The following is a 17,569-nucleotide window of genomic DNA, read 5'->3' on the forward strand; positions in this document are numbered from 1 at the left end:
GCCCAGGTGACCTTTTCCACGAGAGATCTCAAGGAAAGCACGGATTGGTCATTTTTTTACCCAAGCTGAGTCAAAACTCAGCTCAAACTAAAACAAACGAAACTAAACGAAGCCTTTTCACAGAAAAAAGAGCTAAAACTAAACTAGCAAAAAAAACTATAATAACCTTGGTCCATGGGGACCGATAGGTGGTGCGTCAGGGAGGAGCACACAGGTTCCTGCAGCCCGGGAGGTGACGGCTGCGACAGGGTGGTGTATATGGCACACGCCGGGGTGTGGGTGTCCGCATGGAGGCGCACCGCCACCACCGGCGACGTCAGGGCAGGTCGCAGCACTTCCGGGCTGGTCGTGATGCGAGGGAGAGGCGGACCCGCTCGTGCTCGGACTCCGGAATATTCGCTCACGCACGTCTGCGTTTGCGCGGGGATCTCCAGCTTCAGTCCGGTGGCCACGGTGAGGTAGTGAGCCCTGGCGGCTCCCGACGGGCCCTGCGGAGGGTAAGGGCCCGGGACCGGCGCGTGGACCTCCTCCTTTGAAGGGCCGATAGTCCGGTCATGAACGGGAGTATTGCCCACTAATATATTTTGACCGATCTTCCAGTGAGAGAAGTGCTCTTGGCGCGACGGCGACGCGTGTGGATGATACGGCAGCGTGTCGCCCGCTAACGGAGAGCTGGCGGATGTGCTACAGTGCCCGGAACTGGAGCTCACTCTGGACGGCGTGCCGGGGTGGTCCACGGGGTCGGGGAAAGGACTGACGGGCCGTTTGATTGGCTCCTCCTCCACCTCTTCCGCGTCTCTCACCGCACTGTGTCTCATCAGCAGGCATTTCCTCCTGTCTCTCCAGCCCACGGCGGTGCGCTCAGGGGACAGACAGCTGCAAATACAATTTAGAACATTTATGTTAAAAAACTTCAAAATTATTCAAAATGACACCCTCCCCCCTAAACAGACTAAACATTTACAATTTAGCAGATCTCTTATCCAGAGTGACTTATAAGCAATTAGCAAGGTAATCATATACATAAAGTGTAGACAGTGTTTACGTACCTCAAGACCCTTGGTCGGAGACCGAGTCAAATTATGTGCGAGACCGAGACGAGACCGAGTAAATTAAAATGTGGACTTGAAATTATACATTCTTAACATTGTGGTCACCAAAAAAACTACCTGTAGTCGAAGGACTTGCTGCGGCCCTCCGCGGTGAGGGCGCCGCCGTGCGGTGGGTCGTGCGGCGCCTGCTCCGAGGCGGAGCGCCTCATCTCTCTGTGTTGGTGCAGCCCGGGGACGGTCAACATGTGCGGGGCCCTCGATCGCCTCAGCGGTGTCGCTGATGTCGCTGTCGCCATCGCCGTGGTGGCTACCGCTGCGTCCGCCCGGCTGGAATCTTCAAAGGACGCGGAGCGGCTGGAGGCGTACGACGCGCTGCTGTCCTGGCTGGGGCTGCGGGGCGGCAGGGACACAGACTCAAAGCTGGACTCTCCGGAGGACTGCGCCAATTCGGCCAGGCGTAAGCGCTTCTTTTTAGGGGGAAGCTTTTCGATGGGCAACTGGGAGAGGGTCGGGCTCCTCTGAGGCCACTGGAACTCGTCGGGTTTCTCCAGAGGCGGTTTGGACGTGGAGGTCGGCTGCTCCGACAGACCGGACTCTGCGTTGGTGTTTGAGTCCTCTGTCACCAGGATTTCTGGAACCTGTGACGTGGGACAGTCAGTAACCAGCATGACATTTTACTTGGCGATTAATTGTCATAGAAATAATTCACACTTAATTATTTTTCTGCTAGTTCCGTATATATACGGACCCACTGCTAGGGGATGCTATATGTGTATATAATGAATGGTTGAGCCCCACGGCAGCTTTTAACATTAGTCCGGTTGCGATGGCAATGCCCCGTCACCACCAGCTATAGGACGGAAAGTCTGATCACCGTTTAAAGCAGTTGAAAGGAGGATTTTCAAACGTCCATAAGTCGGAATCCAGGAGAGCTGTCCTTGGTGGATCTTCAGCCATCCAATATATGGATCTAATTTGTGACTTAGTACTGCGTCACTCCCGACAGGTAAACAGTGCATGTGTGCTTGTGCTAATGATACTTAAGTGTGTGTAGTGAGTGTGTGTGGGGCGGGGGGGTGGGCGGGCAAACTCCTTCTCTTAAAGTGAACACGTATGGTGGCCCTGGGAATGCTAACTGCTAGCAGGCAAATAAATAATGTTTTAATCAGGTTTTTCTGTTGGACTGAAACATTAAAAAAATAAATTTCTGGGCATTTAGGAACAATTATTGCATCAGCCGGATATGTGCGACAATGACCGATACCAATCATTAAAATAAATAATGTGCTACACAAAAATATGCCATAAGAAATAATTGTATACTAAACAAACATAATTTTGCTTAGAAATCTTGTTTTTACAAGCACACAACGCGTTGATGTGAAACATTTTCAACATGAAAACGATTACGGAGATTATGCAAGTATAATTGTGACAGGCCTTACCTGCACGTTGTGCTGGCGTACCAGCTTGCGGGGTGGCGGCTTGGTGGGCTGCTGCTGGATTTGTTTCTGGTGATGTAGCGATTGGTGGTCCTCGTGACACAGAGAGCTCTTCACCAGCTCTGTGCCTTGATGCTCGCTGCACAGCAGCGTCTCCTGCTTCTCAAACGAGCTGGTGTGTTGAATAACAGAAAAGGTTTGCACCACCGCGGGTCTTTTGGGGGTTTCATTAACTACGACACTCTCGTCCCGGCATTGTACTGCAGAGGACGAGGCAGATGTAGGCGAGCATGAGGCGACAGGAACGGACGGGTCGTCGAATTCAAAACTCTCCTCTTTCCTCCTCTTGCGCATTGCCAGAGCTGCCGGTCTGGACGGATGGTTCGCGAGCAGGAGGCGTGGGTCCGTTTGGCTGATTGCTACCTCACTCATGGCTAAGGGATGCTGTGCTATACACAGCCTTTGCTTGTGAGCCTTATAACCGTCCCAGTCTTTGCATCCAGTACCGCAGGCCTCGCACTCATAAGGCTGCGGTTTACTCTGCTTGTGGTCTGGCACGGTGGCATGGTGGTACAGCGGACTCGGATAGTCCTCCTTCGGCAGTTCAAGTGGGATTTCGACCGCCGGCTGGCGCCTCAGCATCCCGTAGCGACGGGACGTCTGCGTCGTGGACGGCTGCTGCTCGTCGAACGACTGGCTAAGGCGGAATCTGCGAGTGCTGCCACCGGAGGGGTCAAACGTACAAGTGGCTGAGGGCATAGAGTGACTTCTCAAGAGAGGGGCAGTGGATGTGTGGCTGGTTGGTGGCTCCACGTTCACAGACTGATGATGATGATGATGGAACTTTTCACACGGAACCCCCATGGTGATGGAACCGCTGTTTTTGTAGCCGGGATCCGCAGGTTTGGGGCTGTGGATGACGGGCTGTTCTTTCGCAGAGGAACCCTTTTGCGACTCGTTGCTGCTCTTCCTGGTGAGGGAGAATCTCCTCGGTTTCACACTGTCTATTTTACTGGTGTCTACCACCGCCTCGTTGATGGTGATCAACTTGGTTATGTGGTCGATCACCTGTTTTTTGGGCACCATAAACGGGACGACTTTGTCATCCTGACCCGAGGAGGCGTTCTGGTTCCTCTGCATCCTGGCGTGCAGTTGTCCCAGACGCCCGTACTTCCCCAGGATGATCTCTGCGTAGCTTTTGGCACTTGTCGTGGTGTTGGGGGGGCTGTCCCCCGACTGCTCTGTGCTTTCGGAGCGAGAGAAATAACCGGACTCCGTGCTTCCCCTGCTCCCCAGGACCAACGATGAGCTTTTCTCGTCAGACGAGCCCAGAGGACCCTGTTTCCCCCGACTCAAGCGCATGGCCAGTCTCTTTTTCACGGCGTAAGAGTCGTCTGTCGCTGTCGAGGGACCTTTAGGCGTGTCCGCGTCGTGGCTCCTGTCGGGGGCGACGCTGCCTTGTTTCTCCATGTTGCTAGATGCTGATGAGAGCTGTTTGCTTTCATCCTCTGACTCTGTAACTGCCTCGTCTAAAGACCTGGGCTCTCCCAGTGCCAGGCCCGCCTTCACCCTGTGGGGTAGGAATTGTTTAGCTGATGATTAATTGTCATACAAACTATTGCAATTAATGATTTACCGGTAAATGCGTTTTTAGGCAGCGAACATTGGGAAATAAGTACATTTCTGTTTGGCTTTTAGGCTTTGTAAAGAAAAGTTGCACAGGGCTGACAAAGAAATTACTGAAAATGGTTCATACCAATAATAAATTCATAATTCTATGGCCTCATTTGGTCATATTGAATAATTGTATACTTTCATAAAATGCAGATTTGTTTTTTGCAACAAATGCATGGACCAACATGCAAAATAACTGTGATTATCTTCAATAATTGTCATAACACCCTCAGGTCATGACTATGACTGGCCTAACTGTACCTGTGGGTATGCGACTTGCGGTGCTTGTACAGGTTGCTCTTGGTCTTAAAAGAGAAGCCGCAGGGGGCGCAGGGGTAGGGGCGCTCCCCGGTGTGGGAGCGGATGTGTTTCTGCAGGACGCTGGGCTTGGCACAGGCCCGGCCGCAGTAAGTGCACACATATTTGCCGGGCCTCTGAGGCTTACGTTCCCGCTTCTCTTTTGGGGTGCCACCGCCCTCCTGGGGCCCAGGCTCCTGCTTGGACTTGGCGGGACCAGATGTAGTGGCCGCCGGCTCTTCCGCTGATGACCCGGGGACTCGATCGGTCGACTTCTCAGCACCGTCGCCGCCAACATGCTTGACCTCTGGTGGCGCGTCAGAATCGACGCTCTGCCTCTGTTGGCGGAGGCGCTTGCGCTCGGCATGCTGCTTCCGGCCGGGCGGTTTGGGTTGCTGCGATGTTTCGTGGGTCGCTTCAGGCGGCTGGTGGTGTTGCTGCTGGGAGGGGGAGGGTGACGTCGGCCGAGGGTCTGTGAGGTGAGGAGGAGACGGTGGGCGAGGTCGTTGAGCTCCGGTCTGCTCCCCGGGCGCCAGGTGACCATGCAAGGCCTCCATAAAATGGAAGGAAAGTCTCAGGTAGACACCTGGGGTTAGGGCGCAACAAAAAACAATCAATAATTGATCATTTCATAAAATATGTCATGATCCATCCCTATTTTGGACATTATAGGCAAAAGAAAGAAAGAAAGAAATCTAGTCAAATAGTGCACAACAAAAATGCAAGAACGCATCTGCGATTTGTGTGACGTTTATATGGTTAATCGATTTGTTGATATATAAAAACAATCAAAAACGATTTGAAAAAGCAATCAATAGAAGAATCGCTACCTACCTGGGAAGCTCCTGCTTGTCTCATTAAATGAGAAACGGGTTCAACCCAGACTTAATCTTCTTCCGATTATTACCGGTATATGCTCTTCAGATAGTTCATGTTTTTCTATTGCATTCTTCAAAATGTTGGTGCTTGACACAGTTGACAGCATGAGTGGCATCATCAAAAGAGCACCGGGGTTTGAGTGACATCGTCAAATGGGGACAGGAGTGTGAGTGACATCATCAAACAGGGACCATGGGTGTGAGTAACATCATCAAACCGGGACCAGCGACATGGAAGAAGGCATCTGCGATTTGGCACATAGCACGGAGAGTCCTCCCCCCCTGTCCCGCGCTGAAACATCCCATCATGCATCAGCACTATGACAGTCCTGCTGCCGCCCTCCAGAGCACGTCTAATTCTTCTGTCTGCTCACCTCAGAACCATCATCAGAACGTCTAATTCTTCTGTCTGCTCACCTCAGAACCATCATCAGAACGTCTAATTCTTCTGTCTGCTCACCTCAGAACCGTCATCAGAACGTCTAATTCTTCTGTCTGCTCACCTTGAAAACCTGAAAGAAGAGACAACACTCATGAGATAAAACATTCTACTACGACCAGTTTAAATTGCTAGATGTCTAGATCAGGGGACCTTCAACGTATTTCAGGTCAAGGACCCCTTAGCTGAGAGAAAGAAGAAGCAGGGACCCCCACTACATATTTCATTCATGTTAAATGTGTGTTTGCAGACATTTAATGACTTCGACCCTCAATAATTAGTAAACTGCACCATTAGCTCCGTCCTTGATCTACTCATTATGCGAGGGTTCAAGTGTAAAATCACACCCGTGTGAAGTGAGTAGTGCAACTCCGTGTGGGGGTCCCCGGGGGTCCTTGGAAGTTCCAGACCCACAGGACCAAGGCCAGGGTGCCAGTCCGGTTCCGGCAAGCCGCCCCACGTACGAAACGGTAGAGAAATTAGAGAGTTACCGTGTGGGGGTCCCTACTGTACTGTACTGTACTGTACTGTACTGTACTGTACTGTACTGGCACACCCGAAATCATCATATATACAGTTAATATGTGCGTGTGTGTTAGGTTGTGGTGAAAAACAGTCGTTCTGTTTTGGTGCTCAGACCCACCCAGGCACCCACCCAACGAGGACCTGCAGCCTGTGTCTCAAAGAAATGTTTCATTATACAAAACAATATAAGAGAGAGGAACAATTTTCATCTCGACAGTGGAATTTATGATTAGAATAACCACCACCAGCCTCACTTATCCTCCTCAACACATGCGAATGCATTTGTATGGAAACATCAGTGTTTTCCTCATTTGGAAAGGAATTACATCATCCTGCAGAAACACAGCACAACAACTAAACCTTTTCATGATGATTTGAGTCAGTGTGCGTTCCTCCATGCTCCACACTGTTGCGAGAGCCACTGAAAGTTCATTAAACAACACATGAACCCTAGGCATATATAAATATTTGTGTTTATATACTGTAACAAAGGGCACGCAAAATGCATAGTGCTATACTTTATGCAATAGTTAAGTTGTCCATTGCTGTTCTGTAGAATGTGCAGTCCCTCTCTTATGGAAGGTACAACCTCTTTTTGACAGTTTACATGCCTGCTAACTAGATTGCACCTCCTGTGTCTTTTATTTCATTTTTATGTGCAGGAGACCTCTTTTTGTGTATATATATATATATATATATATATATATATATATATATATATATATATAATGTATACTGCGACTGGGAGGAGCTAAACTATCACACCTCAGTGTGTGTTTTGTGGGCCAACATGTTGTATAGCGGTAAACAAGACATCCCACCCACGTGCCCGCCTGCTGCTTTCAGATCAGATTAAAAAAATGTCTTCTACATCCTGACAGTTATCTGAAAAAGCTATGTTTCTATGTCAGTCGTTCTTCGATTTTTCAAAAATAGCTAAAGCATAACGTAATGCTAACACCAAAAGCGGTTCCTGCCTAAAATGGGTTAACTCTGAGAGTGGACAGATGGCACCAAATGGACCCATGAGTGTCCATTTGGTGTAACCGAATGGTTAAAGTTAATGACAGCCAAAGCATACAGTCGGAGTGTGTTTTTCTGCAGTTAGCAGCACAGTATGAATGTACTGAAGGGATGAGGTGTGTTGAATGTAGGTCATGCAGGTAGTATTGTCTCGGGGGGCAGACTGTTTCCTCCCACAATTTTCAAATGCTTCCCGTCATACAGTCTGGAGCAACAGAAGCTCAGAGACAAAAAAAAGATCTGGGGCTAGCCTAGAGCAGATGTGACCGAATATTAGTTCTTGCTGCTTTTGAGAAATGTTTTAAAGATATTCTAAAATAAAATATGTTGTGGAAGTGATGATGGTTAGACTGATGGAGTGACGGAAGCTGAAGTGATTTCACAGCAATTGTGTTCACACCTGAACAAAATTATCGTTGCTGTCGGGTAGAATCATTGTAGCTCCAAAAACCCAACTTTTTTGTATTTTCTTCATAAATGAACGCCTTACTCCGTCATATGAAGTGTCACACAGTAGTAGTGAAAATAGCCGATCTACAAGCTCACAAGTTGTGCTATTTTTGCCATTTTAATTAATACAAAAAAAATACTAATTTGGACATACAAGGTTTCCCCCTGACAGCGACATCATGTGAGTAACAGTACATTCATTGCACTAAGTGTGATGTGTCAGCCACACTTCACATCACACTTATCTACAGCGTTAATGAATGTTCATGCATTTGAAATTATTATTATTAACAACAAATTCTGATTATAGTCTTATTTTTTGACTCCCTTACGGAGCTATGTGTGTGGGTGGGTGGCTGGGTGGGTGCGTCTGAGCATGAAAACAGCATGGTTGTTTTTCACCACCTGTGCGTGAAACACGCACATATTAACTGTGTATATATGGTGATTTCGGGTGTGCCAGTATACAGTACAGTACATTAGAGGGTACAGTAGAGGGACCCCCACACGGTAACTCTGTCATTTCTCAACCGTTTCGGAGAGCGGGGCGGCTCGCCGGAATCGGGCTGCCACCCTGGAACACACACACACACACGTGTGTGTGCGTGCGTGCGTGCGTGCGGAGACTGTACACACAAACAAAAGCTGAATAAATGCCTTTTAACCCATTCTGACCTGAGATCAGATTCATACGAGGTTTCCACTGGACACACACTGGTCTGATTAACCCATTCTGACCTGAGATCAGATTCTAAAAATGTCAGTCGCTCTTCGATTTTTCTAAAATAGCAGACCTACAAGCTCGTAGCGCGCCACTCGGTGGCGCGCTATGAGCTTGTAGATCTGCTATTTTTCAATAGCTAAAGCATAACATGATGCTAACACCATAATGGGTTCCCGTTCAGAATGGGTTAAACATTCTTGTCAATTTCCTTCTCTCACACTATAATGTTGCATCGTGGTAGTGGTTCCCATGGCAACAGCCCTAAACCATGTGGTAGCAGATAGAAGCAGAGCTGCACTGCTAAATATATCTATGAGAGAGAGAGAGAGAGAGAGAGAGAGAGAGAGAGAGAGAGGTGTGCCTCTCTTCCAGAAACCTAGGATTTTTGGGTGATAGAATAGGTTACATGTCTAAAAGTCAATACCTGCAAGTCTTGGATTCTTTACTGAGCACATCTGTTCCTTTTACATTTTTTACCCTTTTTCTTTGAGTGGTGCCTATGGCATCCATGTGCGTGCGTGTATGTATGTATGTATGTACTGTATGTGTCTGTGTCTATGTATAATGTATGTATGTACATTTCAGTATACGCTGGGTGACCTAAAGTGGCACTGTTGAGCAGCCTAAAGGGCTACAGTACAGCTGTTGAGCTTCACACTGACCACTATAACTATAAGAATAGCACAGTACAGTACAGAGTATCAGTGTCAGTCGTCTGTGAGATGCACTTAACTGCACTTTAAAAAAAATGCACAGCATGCAGCACTTCGTTATTTTGTGCTGGTCAGTGGTGGAAAAAGTACTCAAATGTTTTACTTAAAGGGATAGTTCAGATTTTTTAAATTTAAGCTGTATACTTACCATTAATATAGTGGTTGCAACTGTATTAATTGATTGCCACGGGACTCGTGGTGGGAGTTCTGCTCTGGTTTTGGTCAATATTAAGTATAGTTCCAGTCATTTTGTGGGGGGGCACAGTGGCCACGCAGTAAAAGTAAATTAATTCACAAAACTAACGTCATTTGTATTGTTGACCTATTTCTAAAATATTAGCACAACTTTCGTTCAACTTTGACCCCTCTATCACATGGAACTATCTTTTGGGCGTAGTGATATGGACACAAAAAACAACGTTTCGTGTGATAGAGGGGTAAAAAATGAACGAAAGTTGCACTAATATTTTAGAACAGGTCAACAATACAAATTACGTTAGCTTTGTGGATTACTTTACTTTTAATACATGGCCCCCTGTGCCCCCACAAAATGACCGGAACTACTTAATTGCGAACGCACTGAGCACTAACTATGAGACCCTGCAGATCATGTCTGTCTGTGTGACTGTCTGTCTGTCCCGCTGTTACACCACCCGCCCGCCAATGCAACTATACTTATGTCTATGTTCAGAGCTGTAAGAAGAATTAAGGATGTCCCAAAGCATCCACCTCAGAAAATGACGAGTCATAATAATGCTGTCACTGCCGGAATCTCGAGACACCCCCCGCCCGACCTTGTCGGCCCGAGATTTTTTATGAACTGTCAGTGTGTCCGTGGTAATAAGGTTGGGAACCGCCACTCTAATGGACACCCACCCAGGTGTGGTTATAATATGCAAATATGTCTTCCCTGTATATTAGGCCTATTGGCTTCTTCCTGAAAGCTGAAAGTCTTAGAATCAAAAGGCCCAATCGAAACACATGGCTTCAGTGACACACTATAAGATCAGCCTATCCCCTTATTATACTACAACAACAGCTGTGGGCTCGGCCATAGGTGGGTGTTAAGTTCAGGAGGGTGGCTAAGAAAACCAGGTGGAAACACAATTGTAACACTTTATAGTTTCTGTACACTCTTTTGAAAAAAATCCCCATTATCATAATACCTGATGATGTTTTTTGGGGGGTGGGAATCACAGCACTCTTATAAAGAAAATGGCGATACAAGGTCTCGGCCCGACAGCTGTTTCCATCAACCACCCTCCCTCCCTGCATGCTCAATCCAATGATCCAGCAACATGTCTAATCACCAAAACATTTGAATGGGAAGGAAACTCTCTCTCTCTCTCTCTCTCTAAGGTCACAGGTAGTAAAGCCAACTAGGCATCTCTGTATTTGGAAGGTGACGTCAGCACGCGTTACTTTTGGCCGCATTCTCTGACTGCACAGCTGGCAAAGCGGTGAGGGGAGATGTGTGTGTGTGTGTGTGTGTGTGTGTGTGTGTGTGTGTGTGTGTGTGTGTGTGTGTGTGTGTGTGTGTGTGTGTGTGTGTGTGTGTGTGTGTGTGTGTGTGTGTGTGTGTGTGTGTGTGTGTGTGTGTGTGTGTGTGTGTGTGTGTGTGTGTGTGTGTGTGTGTGTGTGTGTGTGTGTGTGTGTGTGTGTGCGTGCGTGCGTGCGTGCGTGGGCTTTAAACAACATTTTCAGGGGAGGTTACTTCATCATTTTTTAACACACTTTCCCCTTTCAGTTCTGGCTTTCCGGCAGGCGGACAAACTGAATTCTGAGAAATTCCCTGGAAAAGTTGTGAAACACAACAAGGATCCAGGGCCAGGTGGGAAAAGAGGCACAGGGGGGGTCCAGTGGGTCTTTTAAGGGGCAGTTTCTGGAGAATGTCCAAACACCCCAAGGCCCCAAATGTTCCCTCCTGCATCCCCTGTCTTGGCAGGGGTCCAACTCTGACATCAGCTTGGAAGTGCAGACATTCCTCTCCTCTCAATAGTTATATACAGTTAGCTATAGTCACAACCGTAGCCTACTTAAATAGATTGGTTCAGGCTATGTCGCAATGCCATGGACTATATGTTGCATTTCAGGACAGTTTCTCATGCAATGTTGTTGCCAGATTGCATGCTGGCTGTCAGTCCGAATGGGTTTACAGTATATGCTGCATTCACAACCAGATACAAAGCTACAGGCTACCATCCATTTCCAATGGAAGCCATGCGACATGAAGATTCAAAGCTATAGGCTACCATTTATTTCCAATGGACGTCAGCAACATGAACATACAAAGCTACAGGCTAAGTTGAGCTGGCTTCAACTGTAGCTACAACATTGTTGTTTTAAGAGGGCCGTGAGTTTTGTACTTTTTCTGTTTTAATAATAATAATATCTGGGACTTATATAGCGCTTTTCTAATACCCAAAGGTGGTGAGTAGTAGTTTGAATTCAACTCTGTGTCTGATGGGGAGCCAGTGGAGGTCACGGAGGACTGGAGTGATGTGGTCTCATGGAGCGGGTGGAGGTGTTCAGGCATGCGGCTGAGTTTTGGACGTACTGTAGTTTGTTGAGGGTTTTTGTGGTGGTGCCATAGAGGATGCTGTTGCAGTATAGTCCAGTCGGGATGAGATGAAGGCATGAATGAGAGTTTCAGCAGCTGAGGGTGTCAGGGAGGGGCGGAGACAATGTTTTTGAGGTGAAAGAATGCTGTTTTTGTGATGTGGTTTACGTGAGGGAGGAATGAGAGGGTAGGGTCGAAGATGACGCCTACTGTAGGTTGCGGATGCGTGTGGAGGTAGTGACAAGGGAGCCGTCGATGGTGAGTGAGAAGTCCAGGGTGGAGCGGGTGAGGGAGTCCGGCCGATGATGATTATTTCAGATTTGCTACAGTTGAGTTTTAGGAAGTTTTGTTGCATCCAGGTTTTTATGTCTGTGAGGCAGGTGGTGAGGGTGGAGTGGGTGGCTGCGGTGATGGATGAGGTGGAGAGGTATAACTGTGTGTCGTCTGCGTGGCAATGGAATTGAAGGCCGTGGTGGCGGAGGATCTGACCATAGGGGAGGATGTAGATGGTGAAAAGCAGGGTGCCGAGCACAGAGCCTTGGGGGACACCATGGGTGACTGGGGCAGTGGATGAGGTGCAGTTGTTAATTGAAATGAATTCAGTTTTGTATGTGTCTATGGATTTAACATTACTCTAATAGACCCACAGGTGTGATTAGTATATATATATATTCTTTCCTTCAAATATCCCTCGCTCGTCGGACGCGTAATTGACGAACAACGAGCGCGTCGATCAACACTTGACACAGTGACACAGTGACAGATGCGCTGTCACTTTGTGTCTTTGTAGCTTCCATTGAAAATGAAAGGTAAACCATATAGCTCTGTGCCAGCCAGCGTGAACGCAGCATCAGGGTGGAGCAGACTCCATCCTACAGCACGCACGCACGCACGCACACATAGGCTACACAGGGCCACTCTGGGCAGCGAGCCACCCTGTCAGACGAGAGACAGCCCAGGCAGCTCCTGTGTCTCTCCACAGGCTCTCCCAGCTCCAGGGATGCAACACACACACACACACCGTACGGCCCCTTAAACTAACTCTGTCTCTGACATCATGACCTCATGCACTGACTCTCAGCCGCTTTAATTTCAAGGACACCCAGTTTGATATGAATTAGGACACATATGGTGTGGGAGTGTGTGTGTGTGTGTGTGTGTGTGTGTGTGTGTGTGTGTGTGTGTGTGTGTGTGTGTGTGTGTGTGTGTGTGTGTGTGTGAGTGTGAGTGTGAGTGTGCGTGTGCGTGTGTGCGTGCGTGTGTGCGTGCGCGATGGAAAAGCATTTACCCTAGCCCACCCCAGTAACTAGAACCAAGTCGGGACCTCTCTCACCTTGCTCCAGACACCCAGACAGACAGACAGACAGACAGACAGACAGACAGACCATGTGAAGGCTGGTCGTGGCGGCGGCTGACGACAGACGTGTGTTGACCCAGCGCTGTGCTGCGGCGAGCCGCAGCTCTTACCGGGAACTGCCCATCAACACGCCTTCCAATAACACGCCAATTACACATATGTGCTGCCATGTGTGTTTATTAAAAGAGCCTTTTCATTAGCTTTTTGTTTTTTCTTTTAAAAGCAAAAACATTTAAAATATTTAATTCATGTCATATGCCACTTTAATGTCATATGACAAGTAGTGAAAATAGCCAATCTGTATAAGCTCACACAATGTTCTTTCTTCTTTCTTTCTTTCTTTCTTTCTTTAGGTTTTACAAAATACAAAAGGTGTGTGTGTGTGTGTGTGTGTGTGTGTGTGTGTGTGTGTGTGTGTGTGTGTGTGTGTGTGTGTGTGTGTGTGTGTGTGTGTGTGTGTGTGTGTGTGTGTGTGTGTGTGTGTGTGTGTGTGTGTGTGTGTGTGTGCGCGTGCGTGCGACGTGCGTGCGTGCGGCATTTGCAATATTTCTCAGAACACAGCATGTCCTAATGTGTAGGCCAATAGCTCATTGGTCAACTTGCTCTGTTATGAATATAGAAACACTCCAACAAAAGAGTCATTTACATTACAGAAAGACAGCGAGAGAAGTATAAATTTAGACATCATGGTTGTAACCAACAGGGCTGAAACGGGGCCTTACAGAATAGAGCGCTTTGTGAAATAGAAAGAGGAAATGCTATATTTAGTCAGAATGATTGGCCATGTAATTTGCTATATTTGAAGGTGGATCATTCTTATAGGCTGTTTTTGGGAAGTGGGTGTGGCCTCAGTCAGTGGGCGAATGTGTGTTTTTGGTGAAGGTGGTGAAACAATGGACACACACACGCACACACACACACACACACACACACACACACGCACATACACACACTCATCCTGTTAAAGGCCTCATGTACAGTACATGTTGCTGTTACAAATAGAACTAGTACCTTGTTTAAGAATTTACATCACAGCACTGTGATGTGAAGAGAAACAGCTTTTCTGTTACAAAACCCAACCAACTAATGCATCCAAATATGAAGTCTTGAATAGAGAATGGATCGTTTATTCAAACATCTAGAGATTTAAAGCTGCACTACACAGTATGGGAAAAAAAGGTATAACAACACTGATGTTGTGTCCCGTGATCTTCTTTTAAATCATACCAAACACATACATTTTGTAACCACGATCATCAACGCTTTAGTTATGGGCCGTGAAAAAAACGCAATCTGTGAAAAGAAGATTTTAAAATCCTCTGATCGCCTAGCAACCGAGAGTCATTCAGATGGTGGTGATGAGCATAAGCAAACGTAATCAATAACAACACACAAAATATCATCTTTCGTCTTTGGCAATCCAGAGCCTTGGCAAAAAGAGACAAGATATCTCATATTTGGCATCCGACGAATGAATATCTCAACCCAGTGAGCTGCCATACAGTTAATATTATGAGAATAATAACGTCTTTGGACAATATACCAAAAAGTGTTACAACAACATGGCTTTGTGAGACACATACAGTACTGTAAATGCAGAGGCTAATATACAGAAGCTACAGAACGGCTGTTTTTTTAAAAGTTTTTCTTAACTACAAGTAGCAATACTGCAATATATAAATACTTGCATAAAAGTACAAAAGTATTGGTATCAAAATGTACTATAAAGCATCAAAAATAGAAAGTACTCATGCAGAATTTCCCATTCCAGTATTTCAAATAACATAAAAATCTTTAGAAAATTGCAGATCTACAAGCTCACAATGCGTCGCGATGTGGCCGAAATGTATATAGGTCTGAAGTGGTTAATGTATATTTTGTAATAATAATCTAAATCTACAAGTTTTCAAATAATTGTAGTCGAATGTACTAACGTTTTCAAATAGTTGTAGTGGAATGTACTAACGTTTTCAAATAGTTGTAGTGGAATGAACAATGTTCGCCTCTGAGATGCAGTGGAGAAGTAAAAGTATTGCATATATTGGAAATACTCCAGTAAAGTAAAAGTACCTCAAAATTGTACTTAAGTACACTGTACTTCAGTAAATGTAATTAGTTACTTTCCACCACTACTGCCAATAACGACCACATGCAAAGTCCCTGTGGAAGAGGGCACCTGCGCCTGCTGTCCTCTCTGCGTGATGTGTCATATAGGCCTGACTCACACCTTCGCAACAGACTGATGTATGCTTGTTGTATGAGATGTATAACTGATGCAAGCTCGCAATGCATTTCCAATGGGAGTCACATGGTTTGACACAACATTTGTGTTGTATGAGGGGGTGGGGGGGGCAGTCGAAACACAGCCGAAAGCCGTACAACACAAATGTTGTGTCAAACCATGTGACTTCCATTGGAAATGCATTGGGGCAAGATGTATCACACACAAATATGGGTAAATTCACTTTCCACAGCACTGCCACTCAGGTGTGGAATGCCCTGCCCCCTTCCCTCAAAACAAACAAATCACTGGCTTCCTTTAAAACCGGTCTGAAAAATCACCTATCATTGTCAGCGGGTCAAAAGGAGAGAAGATGACTGCCCAACCTCCCTATACCCCACTCCGAGTGATTTATTTGGTATTTAGATTTTTTGGTACTTACATCTGTAAATAGTTTTTTTTTTTGGTATCTCGATTACTAGAGCTGCTGTTTTGAATAAGGAGTCTCTATAGGGCAGTGGTTCCCAAACCTTTTCATGTCAAGGACCCCCATTTGGTTCCGTTTTACACTCTCAGAGTTACAGACCCATAAGGGTCCATTTGGTTCCAAACTATCATTTAGCTGGGGACCCCCTGGAACTCCCTCAAGGACCCCCACTTTGGGAACCAATGCTAGGGTTCATGTGGTGTAGAAACACAGATTACACATCTGTGTTCAGACCCGAGGTATATAGGCTGATATTCATGCCAAATGAATAAAGATAAATAAATAAAGATATAGGCCCACGGCTCCCTTTCTTTCCTTGGGTGGGTGATGGCGAAGCCGCTCTGCTTTCAAGGTGATGTAATGCAACAGGGAACTGCCTCACATGCTCCGGTTTCACCAACACTGAATCAACAGACAAGGATGAGGCAATCTGCCAACTAACTCCCACCCGCCCCCACCCGCCTGCCCCATACCTCCACTGCCCCCCAACCCCCTCGCCAAGTCCACATCTATATAGGACCACCACAGAGAGATGGAGAGAGAGGGGGGGGGGGGGGAGACAGGCCGATAGATAATGTAGACTTTTAGACTAGAGTTACTGTAAGCATCAATGACATGCCGTGATGATGAGATGATGTGAACATTTAATTTAATCTAATTAAAAACTAAGCTATGATGACTAAAACTATGACTAAATATTCTGACAATTCCTTCAACAAATTAACAACTAGACTAAAATATTAGGGAAGGACTATTGGAGAAGATATCCAGTAGAACTAAAAGTGCATGGGTGCGTGCGTGCGTGCGTGCATGCGTGAGAGAGTGGACTTGTGAATGAGCCCCACAAGCTGACCAGCCTTCTGCCTGACAGACTGCTCTCTCTGTGGGGAGGGACGAACTCTGAGGAGCACTGGACAGTGCTGTGGAAAGTAACCAAGTATATTTACTCAACTCAACTGTTCTGTAGGCTACAACTTCAAGGTACTTTACTTGAGCTAAATACACTTTTACTCCACTACATCTCAGAGAGGAAAATCGTGTACTTGTTAGTCAACAGCATTTACAGCCACTGACAGAATCAGAATCAGTATCGCAACACTTATATAATATATACTGTATATATAATCTTTCAAAGCAATTTTTTCTTTGCTTCTGGGGATCCCTGAATAAAATATTTCGAGATGGTGGTCGGCGGTCCTTGATATTAGAAAGTCTGAGCACATGTAACAGAATATTTCTACATGGTGGCATTGTTTTTACAATGGACCACATCCAACTATACGCCTGGCTCTGGGGTCACAGTGGCAACCAACCCCATCTGACCGTATCCAACCATACGCCTGGCTCTAAGGGTCACAGTGACATCCAACCCCTTGCAGGGGGACGGCCGCAGTTTCGGCCAAGGGCCCGACAACTCCTGGCGTGCGCACACATGCTCTCATTCCCATGCACACGGTGGCACAAACATAGACACGTATGGCCTCTGGGCGGGGGGGGGCTCACGTGCACACGTGCATTCCTCCGAAATGCCTTTTTTTTACATCACAAGTGCGTAGGCGAGCAGAGAGTGCACGCACGCACACATGCACACACACACACACACACACACACACACGCACAAAGTAGCATAGTGTTTCATTAATTAGGATTGCCATCCTCTGCCTGTTGCCAGCAGAGAGGAAATCTGTTCTCTCTCTGGGTGCTGCTTGGACCTTTCATCTGCTGTC

At 46.7% G+C, this 17,569-nt stretch overlaps 1 protein-coding gene across 1 annotated transcript in view; it reads right to left on the reverse strand.

The window, feature by feature from the left end:
* hivep3a (HIVEP zinc finger 3a) overlaps positions 1–17,569 on the reverse strand; it is a 44,623-nt gene that overhangs the window by 18,917 nt on the left and 8,137 nt on the right. The window contains exons 2-6 of the mRNA XM_080787226.1: positions 5,300–5,855; positions 4,430–5,051; positions 2,498–4,064; positions 1,170–1,690; positions 167–876 (exon numbers count right to left, since the gene is read on the reverse strand). Of these exons, the coding sequence (XP_080643352.1) occupies positions 167–876; positions 1,170–1,690; positions 2,498–4,064; positions 4,430–5,022 (3,391 nt within the window). The 5' untranslated portion in view covers positions 5,023–5,051; positions 5,300–5,855. The remainder of the gene's footprint in view (positions 1–166; positions 877–1,169; positions 1,691–2,497; positions 4,065–4,429; positions 5,052–5,299; positions 5,856–17,569) is intronic.

The sequence above is a fragment of the Protomyctophum bolini genome, assembly GCF_963924005.1.
Source record: "Protomyctophum bolini genome assembly, chromosome: 17".
Lineage (NCBI taxonomy): Eukaryota > Metazoa > Chordata > Actinopteri > Myctophiformes > Myctophidae > Protomyctophum > Protomyctophum bolini.